Source organism: Maylandia zebra, linkage group LG18, assembly GCF_041146795.1.
Source record: "Maylandia zebra isolate NMK-2024a linkage group LG18, Mzebra_GT3a, whole genome shotgun sequence".
NCBI classification, from domain to species: domain Eukaryota; kingdom Metazoa; phylum Chordata; class Actinopteri; order Cichliformes; family Cichlidae; genus Maylandia; species Maylandia zebra.
Genome location: NC_135184.1, coordinates 28,654,025 through 28,675,868, shown reverse-complemented (window position 1 = coordinate 28,675,868; position 21,844 = coordinate 28,654,025). Strand labels below are relative to the sequence as shown.

General features: G+C 40.5%; 1 protein-coding gene across 2 annotated transcripts in view; it reads right to left on the bottom strand.

The window, feature by feature from the left end:
* The window catches only part of cdh24b (cadherin 24, type 2b), a 167,380-nt gene that overhangs the window by 69,683 nt on the left and 75,853 nt on the right, over window positions 1-21,844 (bottom strand). For both annotated transcript variants that reach the window (XM_012923038.4, XM_014409584.3), the window contains exons 4-5: window positions 7,854-7,973; window positions 2,794-2,961 (exon numbers count right to left, since the gene is read on the bottom strand). In XM_012923038.4, coding sequence (XP_012778492.4) covers window positions 2,794-2,961; window positions 7,854-7,973 — 288 coding nt within the window. The remainder of the gene's footprint in view (window positions 1-2,793; window positions 2,962-7,853; window positions 7,974-21,844) is intronic.

Genomic DNA, 21,844 nt, shown 5'->3' with positions numbered 1-21,844 from the left:
TCACAGCTCCAAAACCTTGGCAATTTGGCAACAAAAACAATGAAACTCATGAATTTTTCAAAGCACAGTCATGGCACAGACCAAGTCTCAAGCTCCTGAGTCTGTTTTCCTTTGCTCCCGTGTTAGACCTCATTCCAAGAATTGGTACATGATGTCACTGTCAAATGGAAGCGGTTCTGTCGGCTTTACCTGCATAACCGTATTCGGTGATGGAGTCATGCATGCATCTCGAGTTTTCCATCAGATTTTAGCTGAAAGCTTCCCTGTGCTTGAGCATCGGAAATGCTCTACAGCTCCTGTGGTTTCTGATACACTACGGCACTTTCACCCCATGCTGTTTGATTTAGAAAACAGTGACTTTTTCAGCACAGCACAGAGAAATGCAAACTAGTTATACTGCTACTAAGATTGTAACTCCATCTAAACTCTAAACACACTGTTATGATCAGCATACATATCGACAGCTGTTATTGATAAATAAAATGTCTAAATATTACCAGGAAATATTAAAATCCCACTACCATGTGAGCTAAAATCCTTATTCTGACGACGAAATTATATGAAATCCGTTTAATTATAAGTTTCTGACTCAGTGACTTGTATGAAAACTGGGAGAAGCTCAACAACAAGCAATTGCTGTATCTTTCAAACTTAATGTCTGAGTACGCTTGGTTCAGTCACACATTTAAAATGACTTTGCCTTGAATTTCATTTATAGAAAAGAATTTCAAATTGTAGTCGCGCCTATTTTACAACAGCCTTCAGATCACACCAAAGCTCCAAAGTTCTAATGAAAAGAAAAAACGTGTAAGAATGCAATTGCTATGCCACAGATGCTTTATGCTGGTATTTTTTATCTATCTATCTATCTATCTATCTATCTATCTATCTATCTATCTATCTATCTATCTATCTATCTATTGCTAAGAAAATGGGAAATATGGATCAACCGAAGGCCAAGATGCATCTCTCAGTCCTTGTTTCAGGTCTTTGCTGAATTTTTTAATACCTCTTAAGGACATGACTGTCACATACAGTTGATCTGTTTTAGATCGATTCTTTTGTCCTCCACTTGAGCAGTTCCTTCTGATTTTTTTATTTACATAATGCACACTATGCTGAGATACGCCAAGTATTCAGCTAATAGTTCTTGTTACCAAAATACTGCTTTATATTTGTCAAACTATGATAGATTCTTGGTACATTTTTATAGATGCAACTGAAGAAACTGTTACACATTAAATGCTTTTATTAGAGGCTAAGAGTAACAGAGTGCCTAAAGATCCATCATCTATCCTACAGATACAATTTAAAATGGGTTCTTTGCCAAGTTGTCTTTGATGTATAGACAGAAAACTGGCTCACTACTTGAGTGATGTTTCTTTTTTCAGGCTTTGATGATTCATATCTCAGCATTATAAGTGATAGCACATATTATTAAATAAATACATAAACCTTCTAAAAATGGTCAGTATAAGGACTGGACTGAAAATGAGTGGAAATCAGCAAATATCCAAAGAAAAACTTTGAAAGACCCTCAGAAAGCTGAAGGGCTACTGATCAAGACCATTTTAAAAAATTGTAAGAAAGTCAAAGTCCTTGGAAGTAAACTATGCATAGTACTGTATGGTTCCTACCAGCTCCTCTACAGCAGTCATACAAAAGTGATTTCCCAACTCCTGTCCTCGTCACTTTAATTGGAAGAAGGTCAGCAATTAAACTGGAGGAGACGGAGCTGCTTAGAGGAGAAATGGCAGAAAGGACGACCTTAAGTAAAATACGAGGAGAACCCTGGCGACCAAGGCCACATGATTCTCTTGATCATTCACAGGAGGCCTAACTAGCTTGTCCTTTCGAGGGTATGAAAGAACACACCTACCATTCTTTTGGTGACATACCAAAGAAGAGAATTAATTAATCCCAGCCTGTCTTATTCACATCAGTCTAGTACATGAAGAAGAAGATCTGCCTCCTATTTGGAAGAATGATTAACATTATAATCGCCAACAGGACAATATCTAATAACCCGTCTTGATTACATCATCTTCACCATTATGCCAACCGCTAATTTGGTCTATATTTTGTTTAATCCACATGAGTAAATTTTAATTTGATTTCATTTATCAAAAACATATTTCATAGACTGCAAGTGCGAAAGACCTATCACATCTATGATTTTTACTAAAACGATGTCATGATTGCAAACAGTGTAATTCAATTAACCATATTCAAAGTTATTAGGAAGCCAATTAGGGTTTCCTACATTGACGTGCTGTCAGATATAATCTGACAGTGTAGCTGCTGTTGGAAATAGCAGCCGATCTATCATAGCAGAGGCAAGCTAAATCCATGGCTGAATGTTTGATGAGGTACTTTGCAGCCCTGCAGGAATCTCCTCTGCCTGACTGCTGCTGTGAAAATCCTGACAGGACCTGCAGGTCAGAAAGGTCCAACAACTCTTCTGCCTTCTGGTGCAAAACAAACATGGTGTTTATGCTGTTATGCAGCTCAGTGTTTGTTTTCTCTTCATCCCTTCCCTATATCGGAAGCTAGAAACTTTACACAGGCATAACAAAATGGTTAAAAGTACACACAGTTACTTTACACTGGCTGATGGCTCCACTGTTCTTGCACGGCGTGTGCTCTCGTGAGCAGTGGGCAGTATGTACAGTTAGCGTGCATGTATGTGGGATGTGATGCATTCTCTGCAGCAGTAATTTTCCCCAGACTGCTGCCTCTCTATTCCTGTTCTATATTTTATTTGGTAGCGGTATAAGCTGCTGAGTTACTCACTCTGTGTGAAGCGTGGTGGGTTGTCATTAACATCGGTAAGCCTGACGGTTACAGTGGTGGTCCCAGATAATCCTCCTAGGTGCCCCCCCATGTCTTTAGCCTGAAGCACCACCAGGTACTGGTCCTGGGTCTCCCTGTCCATATCGGGTACAGCTGTTCGTAGAATACCTGGAGAAAACACACACATAGGGTAGCAACACAAGGACCATGAACCTTGGTTTCTACCACTTGGCAACAAATGATCACAATACATCTGCGTGAGACTGAAACTCTTTTGTGATCAATATTTATAACTTTATGATTAACTGAACTTTCTGGCTTTAAAAATATACTTTCTGGCCTGCGCTCTGTTTTGGAAGAAAATCTCTCTGCACAGCAGGACCTCATCCTGCTCTCTTCACATCTATAACTTCCTTACAATCTTCTTACTCTCAGATAAAATATTGCAGTCACACCTTTGGTATGTGGATCTATCTGTTACACATTTGAAGGTACCACTTTCTAATTAGGCACAGCTTTCCGAGTTTACAGTTAATTTGACTGTTTGCAGTAAAATCCACATGCTGTGATCAGTCTTTAAGAATTGCATTAATGTAATAAGTCTTTATTGACGACTGAGTCAGAACCGCCAATAGATCTGACAAGAACTAAATGTCCTATGAAGTGGTAAATTAATAAACAGACACCGTAACCTTTTATTAATGACTTATTAACATTTATAACAACAGATCTGACTTCCCGTTATGAACTGAGAAAGTCATGACCCTTTATTAAAGACTTCATCAGCACCGCAGTTACACATGTGAGGAAGTCATTAATGAAAGGTCATTCTTGATTTCCAGTATGCCATTTAGCCTTCAGGTATAAATGTTAACAAGTTGTTATATAACACAGTTTGGTCCTGATGGTCTGCAACCCTTATTTATAAATCTAAGTACTGGTTATTCCATTAGAGTCACATAAAAACTAATTAGCAGTGTTGCCAGTTTTGAAAAGTACACATTCCCGCAAACTTAAACAATGTACATGCAAAATGAAACAAATGTATCACAAAAAGGTCACAAGCCAGCAGAAAAATACCACTCAGTTGATTTTATTGCAAAAGAATGTCCACTTGTTAACAGGTCATACATAACACCCAAAAATAAAACAACCCACTTTTTATGTGAAAGGGCAAGAATGTCAGCTCTGGCTTTCTATAAAATGCTTGGTCACAGTGATGTATTCCTCAGGCTCAGATTTGTGAGATTTATCCATGATGACGTCGCCCTGTGAGCACGACACAACCACAGTCCTGTTGCACGAGCACTGAAAAAAATGTCAAGTGTGTGCCGCCTGAGGAATGCACTGCCTGTATATTCCTTCACAGCAGTCAAGATGAAATAAAATGGGTTGGGAATTGTCAAATGTTGCTCACTTGTAGCAGAGAATGACAAAATCAACACTCACTTTCTTCCTTTACAGCCGCTAATCATTTGTAGTTTTATGTAGTTAGCTATAAAAAATAGTATTACAGTAAATGGACCGCTTGAATCCCCCATGCAAATATTAATGCAGGCAAACTACCATCAGGCCTCTGCAAAATATAGGTAACGTGCTAGATTAATTACTAATTTCTGAATTATTCATGCACCCTCTGTAAATCAGGTGGGCTAACCCGTGCAAGTTTATTTTGTATATTTTGCAGATAAATACAGTCATGTGAAAACAATGTTTTCATAGGACTCTATGCAGTCCTGTGAAAAACATCATCAGAGCTTCCATAGAAATTAAGAGGGTAAGTAACAGCTTGGTGCTGCTAATCAAATGAACATTGGTAACTAATCATTGGCACCTCTGTAACTGTTTTGGCAGTTTGCTGGTCTGGAGCATTGTGCTTAATGCAATGCTTCAATCTTCCCAGGAGTGTCTGCTGGACAGATGAGATCAAAGCAGAGCCTTTTGGCCAAGACACACAGGACTGCACTTGGAGCAAACCAAGCATTGCATATCAACACAAACACTTGTTAAGCATGGTGGTGGAGGGTTGATGATTTGGGCTTGTTTTCCAACCACAGGACCTGGGCACCTTTTGGTCATTGAGTTAACCATGAACTACTCTTTATATCAAAGTATTCTGGAGCCAAATGTTGTCCAAAACTGGGTCATGCAATCAGGCAATGATCCCAAGCGAAGCAGTAAATCTAAAACAGAATAGCATTAAGGTGTTGCAATGAGCCGGTCAAAGTTTGGATCTTAATCTGACTGAAATGTTGCAGTGGGACTTTAAGCTGTGCATAAACAAATAATGCTGCAAAGAGGAGTGGGCCAAAATGTCTCCACAATGATCTGTGAGATAGATAAAATCATCCAGCTGCTGCTTAAGGTAGTTTTACAAACTATTGAATCACAAGCCGTATTTAATTTCTCACAGGACTGCACAGAGCCCTATGAAAACATTCTTTTCACTTGACTGTATGTGTAACTATTCTCATAAATGATTAATTTAAAAGTCCTGACATCCACCAATCAAGTTACTTTTACAATGCACTGAAATCAATTGGGTAAGGTTCTGTTATGTGTGTAGAAGGTTTAGACACCAACAAGTGAGCTTTAAAACAAATAAGGTAAAAAAAACAAAACAATAAAAAAGTAGAGGAAAGCACAAAGAACAACCTGGGAACATGAGGAGAAGTGGAGGGCAAACAGATGGACGGACAACTGACCGAGGGAGAGAGAAAACTGTCAAGCGCACAAAAAAGTAAAAGATATCAAAGCAAAACAAACAAAAAAAAACTATGAAAGTACGAAAAACTAACACGGAGACAAACAGGAGGGCAGAGACAGAGGAGCATGGCCGACGCGGTGAAAGGAAAACATCAGGAAACACAAGAAATGATATCAAATTCATTCAAACTTTACACAAACAGCATGGCAGCACCTTCAACAAATAAACTTGCTTTAATTTTAGATGGTGGCATCTCTGTTGGTACGGTGGTTTACTCATCCTTCCCATGACAACAGAACTGTAATTTTACTGGTGTACTTAAACAACAGACCAGTTTATGGCGTATAAAATTCAGCTTACGACACAATAAACTGTAAAGTTACCACTTATAGCAGTTGTTTTATCATTTCCAAAGCAATCCTCAATTTGTTTCTGTGTTAAAAGCCCGTAATTTGAGTTTAATCGGAGTGTTTTTAAAGTTCTGCTTTGCCCTTTCACAGCCTATTGGACGATATCGACGTGCGCCGTCACCGAGCTGCTTTTCCTGACAATGTGGCAGTTTTTCTGACATTTTGGAGACACTCACTTTCCATTTGACAGCTACAATATATAACTTAATGTCCCGTTGAAGGCGCACAGAAACACACGTACATAAACAGATATGTGAAAAGGGGGCTCATCTGGAAAAGACAAATCACCACGCTGCAGCAGATAGACATGCTGACAGAGCATAAAATCACGTTCTGTGTCTCATGCTCTTTAGCGGCACACAAAGACGAATCATTTACTCGCGTTCGACATCGATCACCTCCCCCGTGCAAATGACCTCATTCTGCTACATGTGATTGGATGTTGCACATCAAATTCTGCCCGCTCTCGCCCAGCATCAACCAAAAAACACCGGCCTGGATGACTTGGCAGCTCAAGGTGAATCACATTCAGCCTGGGCTGCTTTTGAATGCTAACGAACGAACAGGCAGAAATATGTCGAGCTTTCTGAGCAGAATTCATAAACAAACAAAGTAAATGTATGAGCGAACGCGCTCGCCTCCGAGTGCACATTCTGAAAAAGACCCTCGGTGATGGAACCGACGAGAAATGGGGGGTGATTGAAAAGAGGGAGATAGGGAGTCGAGAAGAGGAGAGCGGACATGTTCGGAATGCTGAAGCTCTTCTGAAAGCACAGTGTCACGGCTAATACACACTGTGTGGAATTAGGCTTATATTTCAAAGAGTCCTGCAGCTCCCTTTGGTTATTTGAGAGGTCCTCACGTGCCGAGGCAATCAATTACCAGGCATTGACATTCAATGAGCAAAACACGAGTGCTGGCCACCTGTGACTGTGTGGGCAAAATAAACGCTCACATGGAGGCTCTCACTTCTACAGGCAGACAGAAAACAAAAATCTGAAAAAGTTAATAGATATGGAGTTTTACTGTGAAACTTAATGTCTCTTCAATGCGCGCTGCCTATCAAAACAGCACCTACAACATCAAGACAGTCAGTGCTCCATTTCTGACTAAACAGAGCTAAAAGTCCCCTCCAAGGTAGACTGCTAAAAAAGTAATCATCATAAAGTTAAATAAATAAATTAATAAATAAAGCGCCCTCCTCCGCCCTCAACCCCTAAACGCTCGACAATAAAACTTTTTGCCCTCAGGTGACGTGTGCGAGACTCCGACACGGTGACAACAGGCACGCCAGACGCCTTCTTGAAGCCCTTTTGTAATCTGCCCTGCATCAGAGATCATAAGCCTTCGCTGACGTGTGTCTTTAAACGTGTCTTTTTCGCTTTTGCTTCACCCAGAAATAATAATATTAGGCTGTTGTTCGGCACACGCAGCCTGGCGGCGTGAATACATTTCTGCCAGCTCATGCTGGAGCGAACCGCAGAGGGGGAAAGAGGTGGAGGTGGGGGGAGGGGGGGTGTGCTTGAAAGAGCAAGTGTGTATGTGTTTGATGGGGCACAAGTGGGAAAAGGGGAAGAGAGAAAGATGGATGACTAAGTGTGACAAGAGAATGGGAGTTGCACTGGGGGGGAAGTGTTGCTTTCAGTGTGTGTGTGTGTGAGAAAGTCAGAGACATGTTTCTGTACTCATGCATGCAGGTCCACGGGTTCCCCAGTGTTTCACTCCACCTGTGTCTCACACACACGTGTGCGTCTCCTTAGGCCGTCACACAGCACAGACATGTCGGGTACTGTGAAGACCGAGCTCAGCTGTTCGCTCCTGAACATCTTGCACGTATGTCGCTTTCCTGCTGCATGCGTGCGTGTTTGCCTTCTGAGATCTGCGCATCTTTTACATTCGTCCGCCCACGTGTGTTACACGCAAACGCACATAAGTACGCTCACCTGTCTGGGGATCGACAGAGAAGTACTGCTGGCCCTGCACCAGTGTGTACACGAGCTTGGCGCTGTTCCCATACGTCGGGTCATCAGCATCTGTCGCCGTCACCTGGATTATAGACGTGCCTGCGGGGAGGGCAGACGAGGAAGGAAGGACAAAAGGGAAATAAAGAAAAGGAGGAAAAAAAGAAGAAGAGAAAGGAAATAAGCAACAAAACAAGCCAGAGCTGGAGCTAAGTAGACAGACTACAGCGGTACTTTAAGAGCATAAGAAAGCATTATATCAAGACAACCTCCACTCTTCTCTCCCACTCCTTCTTTTTCAATCTCTCTCCGTCAGCAGCGTGACAAATAGTTTATCCTTCCCCCCCACCCACCCACACACACACACACACACACACACACTCTCTCTCCTTCATCTCTCTTGTCGCTCACCTTCCTCCCCCCCCCAAATTCCCTCTGTCTCACTTCATTTCTCTTCATCTCTGTCTCCAATTCCCGTTTGCTTCCTCTCTCAATCGGACTGTCTGTCCCTTCAACAGGCCTCTCTCCCTCTCTCACCCTCTCCTAAATCTTCTTTCTACGGCTGTTGCTGAGTCAATTTGCCAGGAAATTTTTTGTGGGGTATATTTTCAACAAAAAATGAAACTATATGAATATATGAAGCGTAAACACTTTTCATATATCATGTATTTGTATGGTGCATGTCTGTATTTATACAGAAGTGTATGGGGAATGACTTCTTCCAACGGTACTCAGAGGCAGATGAGATGGAGGAGGAAGACGTGGATTTGAGGGAGCAGCTTCTATTCTATATTTGATCAAAGCCTTGAGAGAATCACTATGGAAGAAAAAAAAAACAAAAGCCAACCACCACCACCAACAGCAACAACAACAAACGTGCAGTTTAAAGTACGCGTGTGCTTGCGTAGGGAGAGCAGAAAGGGGGCATGAGATCAACCGGTTACTGATCCATTGTGGGTAGTTAAGAATCAGAGCGGTTATTGACAGAAAGCAGATGTAAAGCATGTAAGCGCTGCACCTCAGAGAGCCAAAGACTGATGGGAGAGAGGTTTTGTTTGTTTAAAAGAAGACTTGGTGTGGATTCAGTTCGTCATGCAGTCGCACATGTAAAAACAAAAGATCATTTTAGTTTGTTACAACTAGGATCTCATTTTATAGCTCTTTTCATCTATAGTAGAAAGCAACGAAGTACATGTACATTTGACATATTTTACTGATGATTATGCTTTGTCATATTAGCAAAGCTCAAGCTTGGCTGGATGTGTCTTACTTTCTACTTGACTGAACTGGTTTCACAGCAAGAAAATAACATAACATGAGCTTTGAACATACTGCCACAGCATCTCGTGTTTATGGACTTTATAGTTTTGCTTTATTTTGAGTATTTTCTGGTGATTGTATTACTTACTTTCCTGGTTATAGTTCTGTTCATATTGCTGGTTTGTTCCATTTTCAGTTCCTGTTTCTTTAGAGTTTATTTTTCATCCTCTTGTGTCAGTAAATTCGTGTTTGTTTTTCAATTCAGTTATCATGTTTCACTTCCTTCTTTATTTTGATAGTTATTTGTTCTTTGTGCCTTCTTTGAGGTTTCCCCTAGTCTCATTTTCCCTGACTTTACGCACTTGTGTGTCCAACCTGGTGTTTAAGTCTGACATAATTAGCCATTTCTGGGTCCAAACTCCGCTTTAAAGTTAAACAAACACTGCGGCATCACCGAGAGTTAAAAACTGTCTAAATCCTTTCATCTTTAATAAAATGATCAGCGTTGCTGCTTTACCAGGTGTAACAATTGAGTTTAACATCCAGGCATCCATGAAAAGAGGATTTATGAAATTTAACAGAGTTAGAAGTTAGCAGGAAGTTAACTTGCTAGCTTCCATCTAAAGATGACACACCATGTTCTGACTGAGAGATTTCTGAAAAATTAAAACGTACAGCTCTGCTATCACTTCCAAAATAAATGAAGACAGAAAACTAAACAGCAGCGATGTTTGTAGTGCTACTGATGTTGGGCTAGCTGGTATATAACGATGTGCTACGTGGTGGCGGGCTACAGAGCTATGGTTAGCATAATATAAACACAGTGAACAATTGAGATAATTCATCGACAATATGAAGTTAGTCATTAATATACTGCTGCATGGGCTGGGCTGTAGTTACATTGTAAGGTTTTAAAAACAGAGCTTTAAATTGAACAGTGGTAATAAAAACCAAGAGAGCCCAACAGTGATCATTGCCTTTTTTTCATGGGATGTGTTCAGATTAAATAGAACAAGATACCGAGCATTATAATATGTTAAAATCACAGTAGCCTTAATAAATGCAGAGTAGTTTGGACCCGGAAGCAGGGTTCATACGTTATCACTTAAAGACCAGATTCCCATTATTTTCTTTCTTTAGGATTATTTCTACAGACTAGCATTAAAGGTTCGCTTGAGTTGTGCCCCCCACCCGCCAGAATTTGAGAACCACTGGGCTCAAGTGGAAGCTTCTGGAGGTAAATAAACAAACACGCTTTCAAAGGGCTTCAGACAAAGTTTCGAGTGCATTGATTCAAAAGATTCAAGACCGTTGTTGCCCTCCACAGAAGAGATCACAGCAAGAGCAAGGTATAGTGTGGGAGGTCAGTGATTATGCAAAGGTAGCCTGTAACCAGCTAAAGGTCTTTCTCACATTGGCTAATGTTCATATTCATGAGTTCAAGACAGCACTGAAATCTGAATCTGTGCATAGCTTGGCTGCAGTGAGAAAGATTCTGCTCTCAAAAAGAGAAGCTGCTGCCTGTCTGTTGTTTTCCAAAGATCACGAGAACAAACCTGAAGGCTTTTGGAATAATGCAACAAATTTTGGTTTAAATAAGACACTTCATGTTTGGAGAAAGAAAGACACAATAATCCAGCATAAGAACCTTATCCCACCTGCAGTTACTGTCATCTGTATCAGTATGATGGTTTAGGTCTGTTTTTCTCCATTTGTGCCAGGTTAGCTTACCTTCAATAGGGGAAGCAATGAATTCTGAATTCCACCAGCGATTTCTTAAAGAAAATGTCAGGACATTTCCCTGCGAACTGAATTTCAAGAGAAAGTGAGTCATTCAGTAAGACAATGACCCACAGCCAAAGATTAGTGAAAGAAGAATAAAGCCAATGGTTTGGAACGACCAAGTCAAAGTCCTGACCTTAATCCTATAGAAATGTTTTGGAATGAGCTGAAGGAAGCAGGAAACCCGCCAACATCAAACGCTGAAGCTTTTGTTAGAGGAGACGAAATCTCCTCTAAGTACTGATCGATAGTTACCAGAAACATTTAGTGGCGACTACAATTTCTACACAAGGGGTTCACACAAAGATGCTTTTACTTATCACAAATATATCTTATTGTATCATTTTTAGCAAAAAACTAAAAGACAACTGGTTCGTCTCAATGCATTTTTAAATTTTAAAGGGGTTTGAAGTGAAGCCACACATTACAACCACAATAATAACATAAACTGCTCAGAAAATGAAACAAACAAAGGGAACAGCTTTTATCAGCATCAAGTCATTTAAACTTGTGGGATATTGATCTGGTCAGTTAAGTATCAGAGGGGGGTTGTTAACAAGTTTCATCTGCTTTCGTGTTAATGACATTAACAACAAGTGCACTAGAGGGGCAACAATGAGACAAGCCCCAAAACAGGAATGTTTGTACAGGTAGAGGACACTGACATTTTCCCTCCTGATATTTTTGGGCTGTTTTTCACTAGTTTTGCATTTGGCTAGAGTCAGTGTCACTACTGGTAGCATGAGGTGATACCTGGACCCTACAGAGGTTGCACAGGTAGTCCGACTTCTCCAGGATAGCATATGAATACGTGCCATAGCCAACAGGTTTGCTATGTCTCCCGCACAGTCTCAAAAACATGGAGGAGATTACAGGACCGGTATCTGCTCCTTTGTGCAGGGAGGAACAGGATGAGCGCTGCCTGAGCTACAAAATGACCTCCAGCAGGACACTGGTGTGAATGTCTCTGATCAAACAATCAGGAACAGACTTCATGAGGGTGGCCTGAGGGCCTGACATCCTGACTGCTTCTAACATATCGTTTTTGTACTCTCTAGCTTGCCACATCATTATTTTCACTTTGATTTTCTGTGTTTCTGTGAATTCAGCCCTCTGTATGTTGATTTCATTTCCAGTCATCAGTATCCAGCACGACTGTCTTTTCTCACTGAAATCTGATGTGTTTCCAAAGTGTTCCTTTGATTTTTTTTTGACCAGTGCACAAAAATACCAAAAACATCATTTACAGGAACACATTTTATGCTGAATGAGTAGTTTTCTCTGACAAATAGATGTCATTAGATTTTATTTGCAAGCAAACAATCAATAATGTCACTCACAAACCTTCACCGAGTCAGTCGAATGGATTAACGTTTGGTAGAAGCTGCTGGCGATGTTTACAAGAGACGCTTCCGCTAAATACATTTGACAGTTCTGATGTGTTTGTCTAATCAGCTGGACCACTTTTTCCTCTTTCTCCATCTCATCTGGACAGTTATCTTGACAAGTATAATTTTACAGTAAACAGAAATGACTGTGAAGCCGGCAAAAATAACAACCGAGATTAAAGAAACTGGAGTTATACCCGAGAGTTGGCGCGCATTCTAGCAAATGCTTGATTTTTGAGTGTGTTATTTATGTGCTCTACTGTCTTACAATGCAATGCCCAAAGGAAATGAAGTGGCTGCTCAGAGCGGCAAAACATTAAACAAACTGCGCGGAAGTCTGATCTTGGAAATAAGAAAAAAAATGAATTAAATGAAAACCCAACTGTATTTATTTATTTATCCATCTCAGAGTACGGCTCACCCTGCTGTGGCATTTCAAACTCTGTGGGTTGTGATTGACGCCTGCTGGCGGGTGCAGTGCAACTACATGGTAAATATATTTATATATCTATGGTTTACCTACATCTGCTTTTAGTTTTAGTAAAAAGCCTGTAGTGTGTGTATTTTATTTGAGGGACTGAGACACAGTAAAAGAGCAGAACAGGAGAGGAATATTTTTCTGGACCCATGTTTTCAGATGTTTGGCCATTAATTTAATCCATTCTCAGTTTTGATTTCTCTCTCCACTTCTCCCATCTTCCTGCGAGCTTGAACGTAAATTATTACAGCGCTATGTGCACTTTATGTTTCAGTTCAAAGCACTCTACTATTGCAGCTTCGCTCCCAGACTACAAAGTATCTGCGTCTGAATGTCTTTATGTTTTTGGCTTTCTTTTTTCATATAGATATTGCAGATAAATGCAGAAGCACATAAGGAGCTAAGTAGACCAAAATGTTTCTTTTGACAGCAGTAAAATAAAAAATAAAAAACTAATCAAACTCAGGGATCAAACAATATACTTCTGAGGTTGATGCAACAAGTGCTAGGCGGAGGCGAAGCTATTGGCATGCACCCTTCCAACCGTGCTCCATGTATACAGCCACACTCCACAAGGATCCAATATTCACAGTGCTGTGCATCCAGCTAAAAGGAGCAGACCTACAGTAGTGTAAGACATCTGTCCTCTGGGGCAACAGGAACAAGACTCATTCCCCCAGCTATATATGTCTAAGAATATTGTTTTTTAAAATATTTATACTGAAGGTTAAACTTTAAATGTGAGTCATTCTCTTGCAATGCTGATACACATCTGACAAGATGTGTGTAACCAGTCGAGTGAATCCGACACAAAACGGGAACACGTTTCGAGCAGCGGATCAGGCTCGGTTCCAGCACACCTTGCATCAGCGTCTCGTTGCAATAGATGAGACATCCTCCATCCTCTCCTCCTCCCTCCCAATCTCACCCTTAAATGCGTGATGTAACGAGTGTTTGATAGGATCCTCGCCGCTGCATTCCTCAGTCACGCGTGCTGCAAAGCGCCTCGGTAAATATTGAATCGTCAAGTAAATATTGAATCTGTGATTGACTGAACAACTCAATCTGAAGACGGAGCTGCTGTGCGGAGCAGACGCTCATAAGGTGGCTGATAGGATTACTAAATAGTCCTCGTCTGCCTCATCCCCACATCCCTGGGCTTTGCCCCGGCAGGATGCTGGCGGGGTCATTATTCTAATCTGAATTAAACAATTCAGCGCAAGAGGGACCTTGATGTTTTGGAAAACCCTCTAAGAGGCAGATGGTGAGGACATCAGGCCAAATTTGCAGAACTTTTCTAAACAAACCAGTTTAGGGGTGAATTATTTCAAATAATACCCACTTTTCTGGCAAATTCTAAAGTTTTCCTGAAAGTAATTCTGCTCACTTTAAGAGGGAAGAGTGCCCCTTAAAGTAGAATTCATTTTCAAGGGTCTGAGCAGAGTTTAAATGGAGATTAGAGTGCTTTTTGTACATACAAACTATTTCCTACAAGCCCTCTGCAGTCATGCTTTGAATTACAATCTTAGACACTTATTGTCACTCTGAGATCTCACTGCAATATGAGCGCAAAAATCCCCGACCGCCCCTCCTAATCTCTGCCCTCTCCTCGTATTTCATTCCTATTCCACGCATCCCAATCACCTTACATCTTTTTCGGCGGTCACAGAAATGTTATTGGGTCGCCGTGGCTGTGACATGAACTCTATCACCATGTTTCAAGTGAAAATGAAATAATTTTTTGGAATGAGGCAGATCAGGTTAGAACGTATTTTCATTTTCTGGATTTCCAGTTTCATTTAAATGTCGGTTTCGGGGCTTTAAAAAAAACCCTCCTCTCTATCCTCATGAATTCAGATGAAGTGTGCTGTTTTTTTTCCTGAGATAAACAGTGCCCCTCACATGGATGAAAAAGAAACAAAAACAGGAATTTCAAAATTGTGCTTTTAGATTGCGCAGCTGGTCCCCACCGGCCGAGGTATTCGCGATTGATTTCTAATGGATTTAAAGGTGTTTGCCACGGAAACCTACTTTTTATTGCCTTTCCACGAATGGCTGCATGTATTCATTTTTGGGAGAAATCCATCCATCCTTTATGTCACAGCAAAAGCATTTCACAACACTTTGCTTCACAAACTGGGGCTCAATTTTCCCAAAAACCTCGTGCGAGTGCAATCACAGGGTACAAGCCCGGGTGGGTGTGACCAAGTAATTCTTGCCATTTTGATTCACAGTGCAGTGTGGGGAAAGAGGCTGGAGCAGTATGCATACATAATTAAGAGGCGGAATAGATTATTCACAGTTGGAGTCGAGACATGGTTTCAGTTATGGACAGTCACATCAGCTCATCATCCCGTTTTAAAGTGGATGTCAGTTTCCAAATGAGCTGAGAGGAAAGTTCAGGCTGCTAGAAAACTGAGTCCCAAAGCAGCAGCGCAGAATACGCGACTCGAGTATGAATAGACGGCCTCCCTAATAGGCAGATTATCCTCCTTTTTTTTATGTTGCTCCCTAAAATGTGTTTCTATTTGTACATTTGCTCGAGCGATTAAATGCTCTGTATTCAGTTACATACGGCATATTTGGTCCACATTTATATGCACACAATCAAGACCCAGCTGCATATGCTAAAACAAAAACAAGTCTGTTTAAGTCATTTACATGATTGCATAAGCTGGAGCTCCCATAATAATAATAACAGCTGTATGATCTTTCTAATAGCCCACACGGTTTGACCTTTGCATAATTATATGCTGCACATCTTTTAAATCAGCAAAGCCGAAACATATGTAGTGTCTCAGTCCTGCCGCTGTGTGATGGCCACAGGTATTTAATCAACAAAAGGGAAAGGCCTCATACATCCTGCAAGCAGCTCTGGTGACAGTGTCATTAAAAATCAGCTATTAATCTAACTTATTACAGATTCTGCAAGCTTCCCATTTAAAATGAGTTCGTATTTGCATCTGACTTTTTAGATTTTGAAGAGGTTTGTGTGACTCTGTGTGTGTGTGTGTGTGTGTGTGTGTGTGTGTGTGTGTGTGTGTGTGTGTGTGTGTGTGTGTGTGTGTGTGTGTGTGTGTGTGTGTGCGTGCGCGTGCATATCTACTGGCTGCAGCCATGAAAATTTCTGTGTCTGGTGTGAGCAGGCAGAAACAGAGATGCAATTTCATGCCAAAAAGAGTAATAAAATTGAACAGCATCAGTTGACCTGTTCACTCCTGATAGAAAAAACTGGGAGCGAACGTGAGCACTTAACAGAAAAGTTTCACAAAAATCAAATCAAGTACTTTAAAACCACGACTTCGTGTTTTATATATTCTAGTTCCACTTCATGCATTATTGAAAACTCCGTTAAAGAAAGGTAAAGCCTCTATGTCCCATATGCTTTAATGGGATTTTAGCAGGACAAACGCCCTTCATCGCCTGGCCCTCGAGAAACTAGATCTAGGTGTTAGAATCTGAGAAGGGCACCAGTGAGTCCCCGGATCTTTGTATCCGGCTACATGAATACAAAGCTCTGCTGGAACAGCACAGAGAATATTCTCCTCCCAGCGGTCAATCAGGAGAGCAGATTTATAACACGAGTACATGTTTGTGCTGCTGTTTTAACAGTGCTTTTTGACTTTGAAGAGGTATAAAGCAATGATAGACACCCCATTAACATGTCATATGCATCACTGAGTTGAACATTCATTAGAAACAGAACAGGTTGTTTTTACTTAATTATTTTTCAGTCTTTTAAGTGTGATAATTTGTCATTTGCTTGAGGCTTAATTCGCTGCCAGATCTGAATAGAATATCAGTTCGAGTGCACAAAAAGAAACTGTCAGGACTAATATTTAAATCATCTGACTATTCAAACCTTCATACCAAACCTCCAGTCCTCTGACGTTTAAAGAGCATGCAGGACCCAAGCTTTGACCACAAGACTGGACTTGTTTTCTGATGACTTTCACTTTGCCTTGAGATGTGCAGCTTGGTCTGTTGCTGATTATTATTTTCAGTCGCCAATTCCGATTTGTCTAACTTTCTTTACTCTGCAATTGCCCCTCCCTCCAAAATGCTGGCAGTAAGACGTCTGCGCTGCAGTGTTGAATCGCTTTGATTTCTTTCAACAAATTGTGACTGAAACTGAGTCGTGTTGGAGCTGGAGCTAATATTGAACAACAGCTACTTTTACTGAAATTACTGCAATCCAAAAAAAAAGAGAGAAGCTGTTGGAATCGGCTGTCTGTACGTGGCTTAGCACAGCTATGAAAATGGGGAAATGGGAGATGGATAGTTGGATACAATGACAACTTACCACTTTTTGTTTCAGAAAGGCAATGTGCAAATCAATAACCAGTCACAGTGGCTGTCATCTGCATCAAAATGCAGCCTGTTTAGATTTCTGTGCATGGCTGTCTTGTAGGCTAATTTGATGGGGACAGAATTGGATATCTCAATATCTCTTCATATTTCTGGTGATATCTATGTGTTGCTGATTTTAGGCACAAACACTACTTGGTTTGAGTTAACCGTGAAAATTTATTGGTTAGGGTTAGAAATAAACCCACCATGGTTTGACTTTCATGATGGTACCAGGGTCCAGAGTTCCCCTAAATCTAGAGGTGATGACACCAGGACAGATTTGATGTGCATTTATTCAAACAGCTTCTAGAGGTTGCTTAACTTTAAAATACAAGGGTAGGTCATTACAAGAGCTTGCGCAAACAACTAATGGAGTCGCTTCTTTGGGAAAGGGCAGTCTCTCTGAATTTTACTGTATGCAAACCAGCCTGAATGTGTGTCCCTTTAATTTCACAGAAGAAACTTCACCCTGTGCATAACTTAACCTTGAAGACAAGCCGGGGTGCTCTTAATGAAAATGTGCTTGGTGCTTTATTCTTAGCAATCTTTACAACTGTGATAATTTACCTTGAAACCCAGCACATGAAATGTAATTTCTAGCACTTGACATGAGTGTTAATGTATCTATTTATGCAGCACTGGTGCATTCACAAACATAGCTTCAATATCTCTCTATGCTCAGTGTAGTTATATATTATTTGGGCTTTTGATTCAAATCTGGTTCAAGCAGAATTAACCGGCAGCACCCAAAGACGCCATAAATGTTCAGTGCTCGTGATCAAAAATCCCCCCGACGTGAAACAGGCTTGGCAGAAATCTCATCGTGTGGGACTCAGTGACTCGAGGGCATTTTTAAGGACCTTTTCTGTTTTGAATTTGAATCTGATCACGGAAATAAATGTTTTTATGCACATTTATTAAGAAGTAGTCCAATAATTGTGGCCTGGCAAGAAGAGCAGGTCCATTTTTGCGAGAGACAAAAAAAACACACTCTGATAAAACATTATGCAAATGTGGACCAGTGACATCAGCATGCAGATTTCTGCTTTCTTCTTGTGGACACAGTCAGGTGATATGCAGTGCGTATTAAAAAAAACAACAGCTTTCCAGATTCTTTTTAGAAGCTTTACTAAGCTGCATTTAATGTAAAGGCATTAAATGCAGGATTCAGACTGTGCCCTCAGTTGTAAATAAATCCTGAGCCCGCTTACTTTACTAAAAACTATCCACACACTGAACGTGTGCATTTAACCACAGCAGGTTTTCTCACAAACAATACCCATTTGAGACTTCATCGTGATGAAGGCTAAAAGGTCTGTGCACAAAACGGTGATTCAAAGTGAACAGCATCCCTGCAGGCACTAATGTTGTGGCCGCTGAACTGTATAAAGACTGTATGGCTGCAGCTGTCAAAATCCTCAAAAAGACTCCTCTGGCTACATTAATATGCTTATTATATTTCAATTATTAGCTCATGCTCACAAGGAAGTGATTTTCATAATTGGTGTTTATAATACATTGGATCTAACAGAGGTTTTAAATTTCGGTCTTTAGTGTTCAATTTAAAGACAATAACTGATAAAATCTCACTTTTTCATTGCATAATTGGCATATCTTTGCAGGGCCATACACACCACAAATTCTAGGCTGTTGACTAAAATTCCTTCCGACGATTCAGCCCCGGGAGATACAACTAATAAAACATACTGTCTAGCTTTGGTCAAGTGGGACATCCATCATTTAAGAGCCTGACAGCAGTCACTGGCTGCTACAATATTCTGATTAAACAGTAAACCAATAAAATGCTTCAGCCTCTGTTTGTATACAGAATGTAAGTTCAATAGCCCGATCTATCAAGTTTTATCTTATTCCTGCTCTTGATATTATTTATGATTTCATATTTGCTATTATTACTCCATCAGTCTGGAGAAAGGACATGAAAGACGAGAAAAAGGAATATGTGTGACGCGATGAAGTTTCCAGATACAATTTAAACCTGTGGAAATCAATATATGTTACCTCATGTTTGCAACGAGGTTCGCCTGTTAAACTAACAACTGCATAGGGTCCGTGCTGTCTTGTAGATAGTCAGCGGATTGCAGGCGGCTACTGAGCAAACCAAAGACATCAGAGAGTTGAGGTAATGAAATTAGAGGGCAGTTTTGAGCAGCTTTCCTTGTCTGTGAACACAAAAACTATGAGGAGCTGGTGAATAAGAGCAACAACAAGTAGCTACTAGGGGTGCAACGATACTCGTATCGATATTGAACAGTGCTTTCGGTTCGGTACGCATATGTATCGAACAATACAAAATTTTTAATTTATTTTATCAACTTTCCTTCTGACGATGCTGTCTGTGTTGAGCGCTCAGTGGATCTGCGCTCGACAGTGCAGCCTAGGCGGAGTAGTCGAACACAGATTCACTGAGCGCAGGGGGGCAAGCTAGCGAGACAGAAGTTAAGCTCTCCTTGCAACATGGCAAATTGAACCTCGCCCACCCTAATTCAGATCTGGCGTTTGGAACTATTTTGGTTTTCATGTGACGTATGACCCTGAAGGTAAGCACGTCATGGACAAAAGTAAAACGGTATGTCGGTTGTGCCACGCAATGCTCAATTACATTGGTGGGAACTAGTATGTTAGCGCAGTTAGCTCGTTAACGTGTTGGCCGTCCAGCCCCACGCACAGGGCGATCCGCAGTAGCTCGTTAACGAAGATTTGCCGTGTTGTGGCGTTAACGTCATTTCAGATTAACGCTGACAGCACTAGTGGGAACACAACGAATATGACTGCACATTTACTCCGACATCATCCTAGTGCAAAGACAAGTGGAAGCACACAAAAACAACAAGCACGCATGCTACAAACTTTACCCGAGTCATTTAGACAGCCGTTAGCACATGATTCTCCTTATGGGGACCTGATATGTTTAATATGCTGCTGAGAATATAGCCCAGAAGAAGCGAATAGTATAGCTTTTAGTTTGGAAAGAGCCATTTTTCTGTAATAAACTCTCTTTTCCAAAGATGAGTGATTTCTCGATCAGATAGATTTATTTTTTTATTACTTTGTTATTTCAGCAACATTAAATTTAAAAACTGTACTTTTGAGTTAAAATATATATTTATAATTTTAATAAATGACAAATTAAAAAGGCATGAACATTTTTTTTGTATCGAAAAACTATCGAACCGAACCGTGAATTTTGTGTATCGTTGCACCCCTAGTAGCTACATGTGGCAACAGTACTTTTAGACCGAGCACAGCTGGTGACAACAACATTATCATGAAAAGTATTGTGAGTTACAAAGTTTTGTATTAGTTTTACTAGTTAATTAATGTTAATTAATCGGGGCGACCGTGGCTTAGGGGGCTGGGAAGCGCATCTGTAACCGGAAGGTCGCCGGTTTGATTCCCGGGGTCTCTGTCCTGGTCGTTGTGTCCTTGGGCAAGTGTCTTGCCCAAGGACACAACGACCGCCTACTGGTGTTGGTCAGAGAGGCCGATGGCGCAATATGGCAGCCTCGCTTCTGTCAGTCTGCCCCAGGGCAGCTGTGGCTACAACTGTAGCTTGCCTCCAGCAGTGTGTGAATGTGAGAGTGAATGAATAGTGGCATTGTAAAGCACTTTGAGTGCCTTATAGCGCTATATAAATCCAATCCATTATTATTATTATTAATTGGTTCATATATTTTGTTACATGCTTTTGGACCAGAGCAACTTTTCCAAAGTTCTAGATTCTTCTCCTTGTTTGTGCGCTGGCACGCCCGATCTGATATCCCCGTGTTAGTGTTTTTAATAATGAAGTTGTCTGAGCATTCACCTAGCATTACCCAAGAAGTTAGCTAATGCTTTTAAAAAGGATCACTAGCAAACAAACATGAGTTACCTAAATTTGGCTACTGTAACAGCAGACCTTTAACTTGATAAAAATAGTTATTATATTGTATAAATTAATAATAGAAAGAAAAGCGCTTGAAATGCTTACAGTTTGTTCCAGAAGAGTTTGCATAAAGGTATTTCTTTCCCCCACACTGCAAAGCTATGACAATGCAACAATATGATTGGTCAGTTGCAATGGACCAACACTATTATGCTACTGCAGGAACAAGACAGACACGGGATATCAGATACACCGTGTCTTTACTACAGGATCCTTGTTGAAAGATCAAAGTTAATAGAACGTGCTTTCTGGGGTAAGTTTTAGCTTGAGTGACAGTATTGTGACTTTAAAAAGTCTGTGTAAACAATAGCAGAGGAACTATAGAAAGACGTTAGTGGCATAAATTATAGACTGCTTCAAAAATGAAACAAAACAGTGGTAAATGAGCCGACAGCAGAGTTGTCAAAAAAATGTATAGCAAAAAAAAATAAAAAATGAAAGATTATGTACTCATTTGCTACAGTACTTTTAGCAGTTATCTGATAGCCACATTAAATGTCTATTGTTATCTTTGAGGTGCTATAGCTAATAATAAGATGGTGATATTAATGTTGTTATCATTGCTACTGTGTGTAACATTAACAGACGGCGTTAATTCATCAGGACAACACAACTATTTGTGTCTTAAAAGCATTATCTTGATAAAAGTCTACCAGCATCTACACAGAAGCTGTGGCAGCCTACCCTACCAACTCTATTTCATGGGCCATGTCAGCAGTAGCACACCGTTACTTGAGACGACCTAAAAATATTCTTTTGTTTGCTTGTTGCA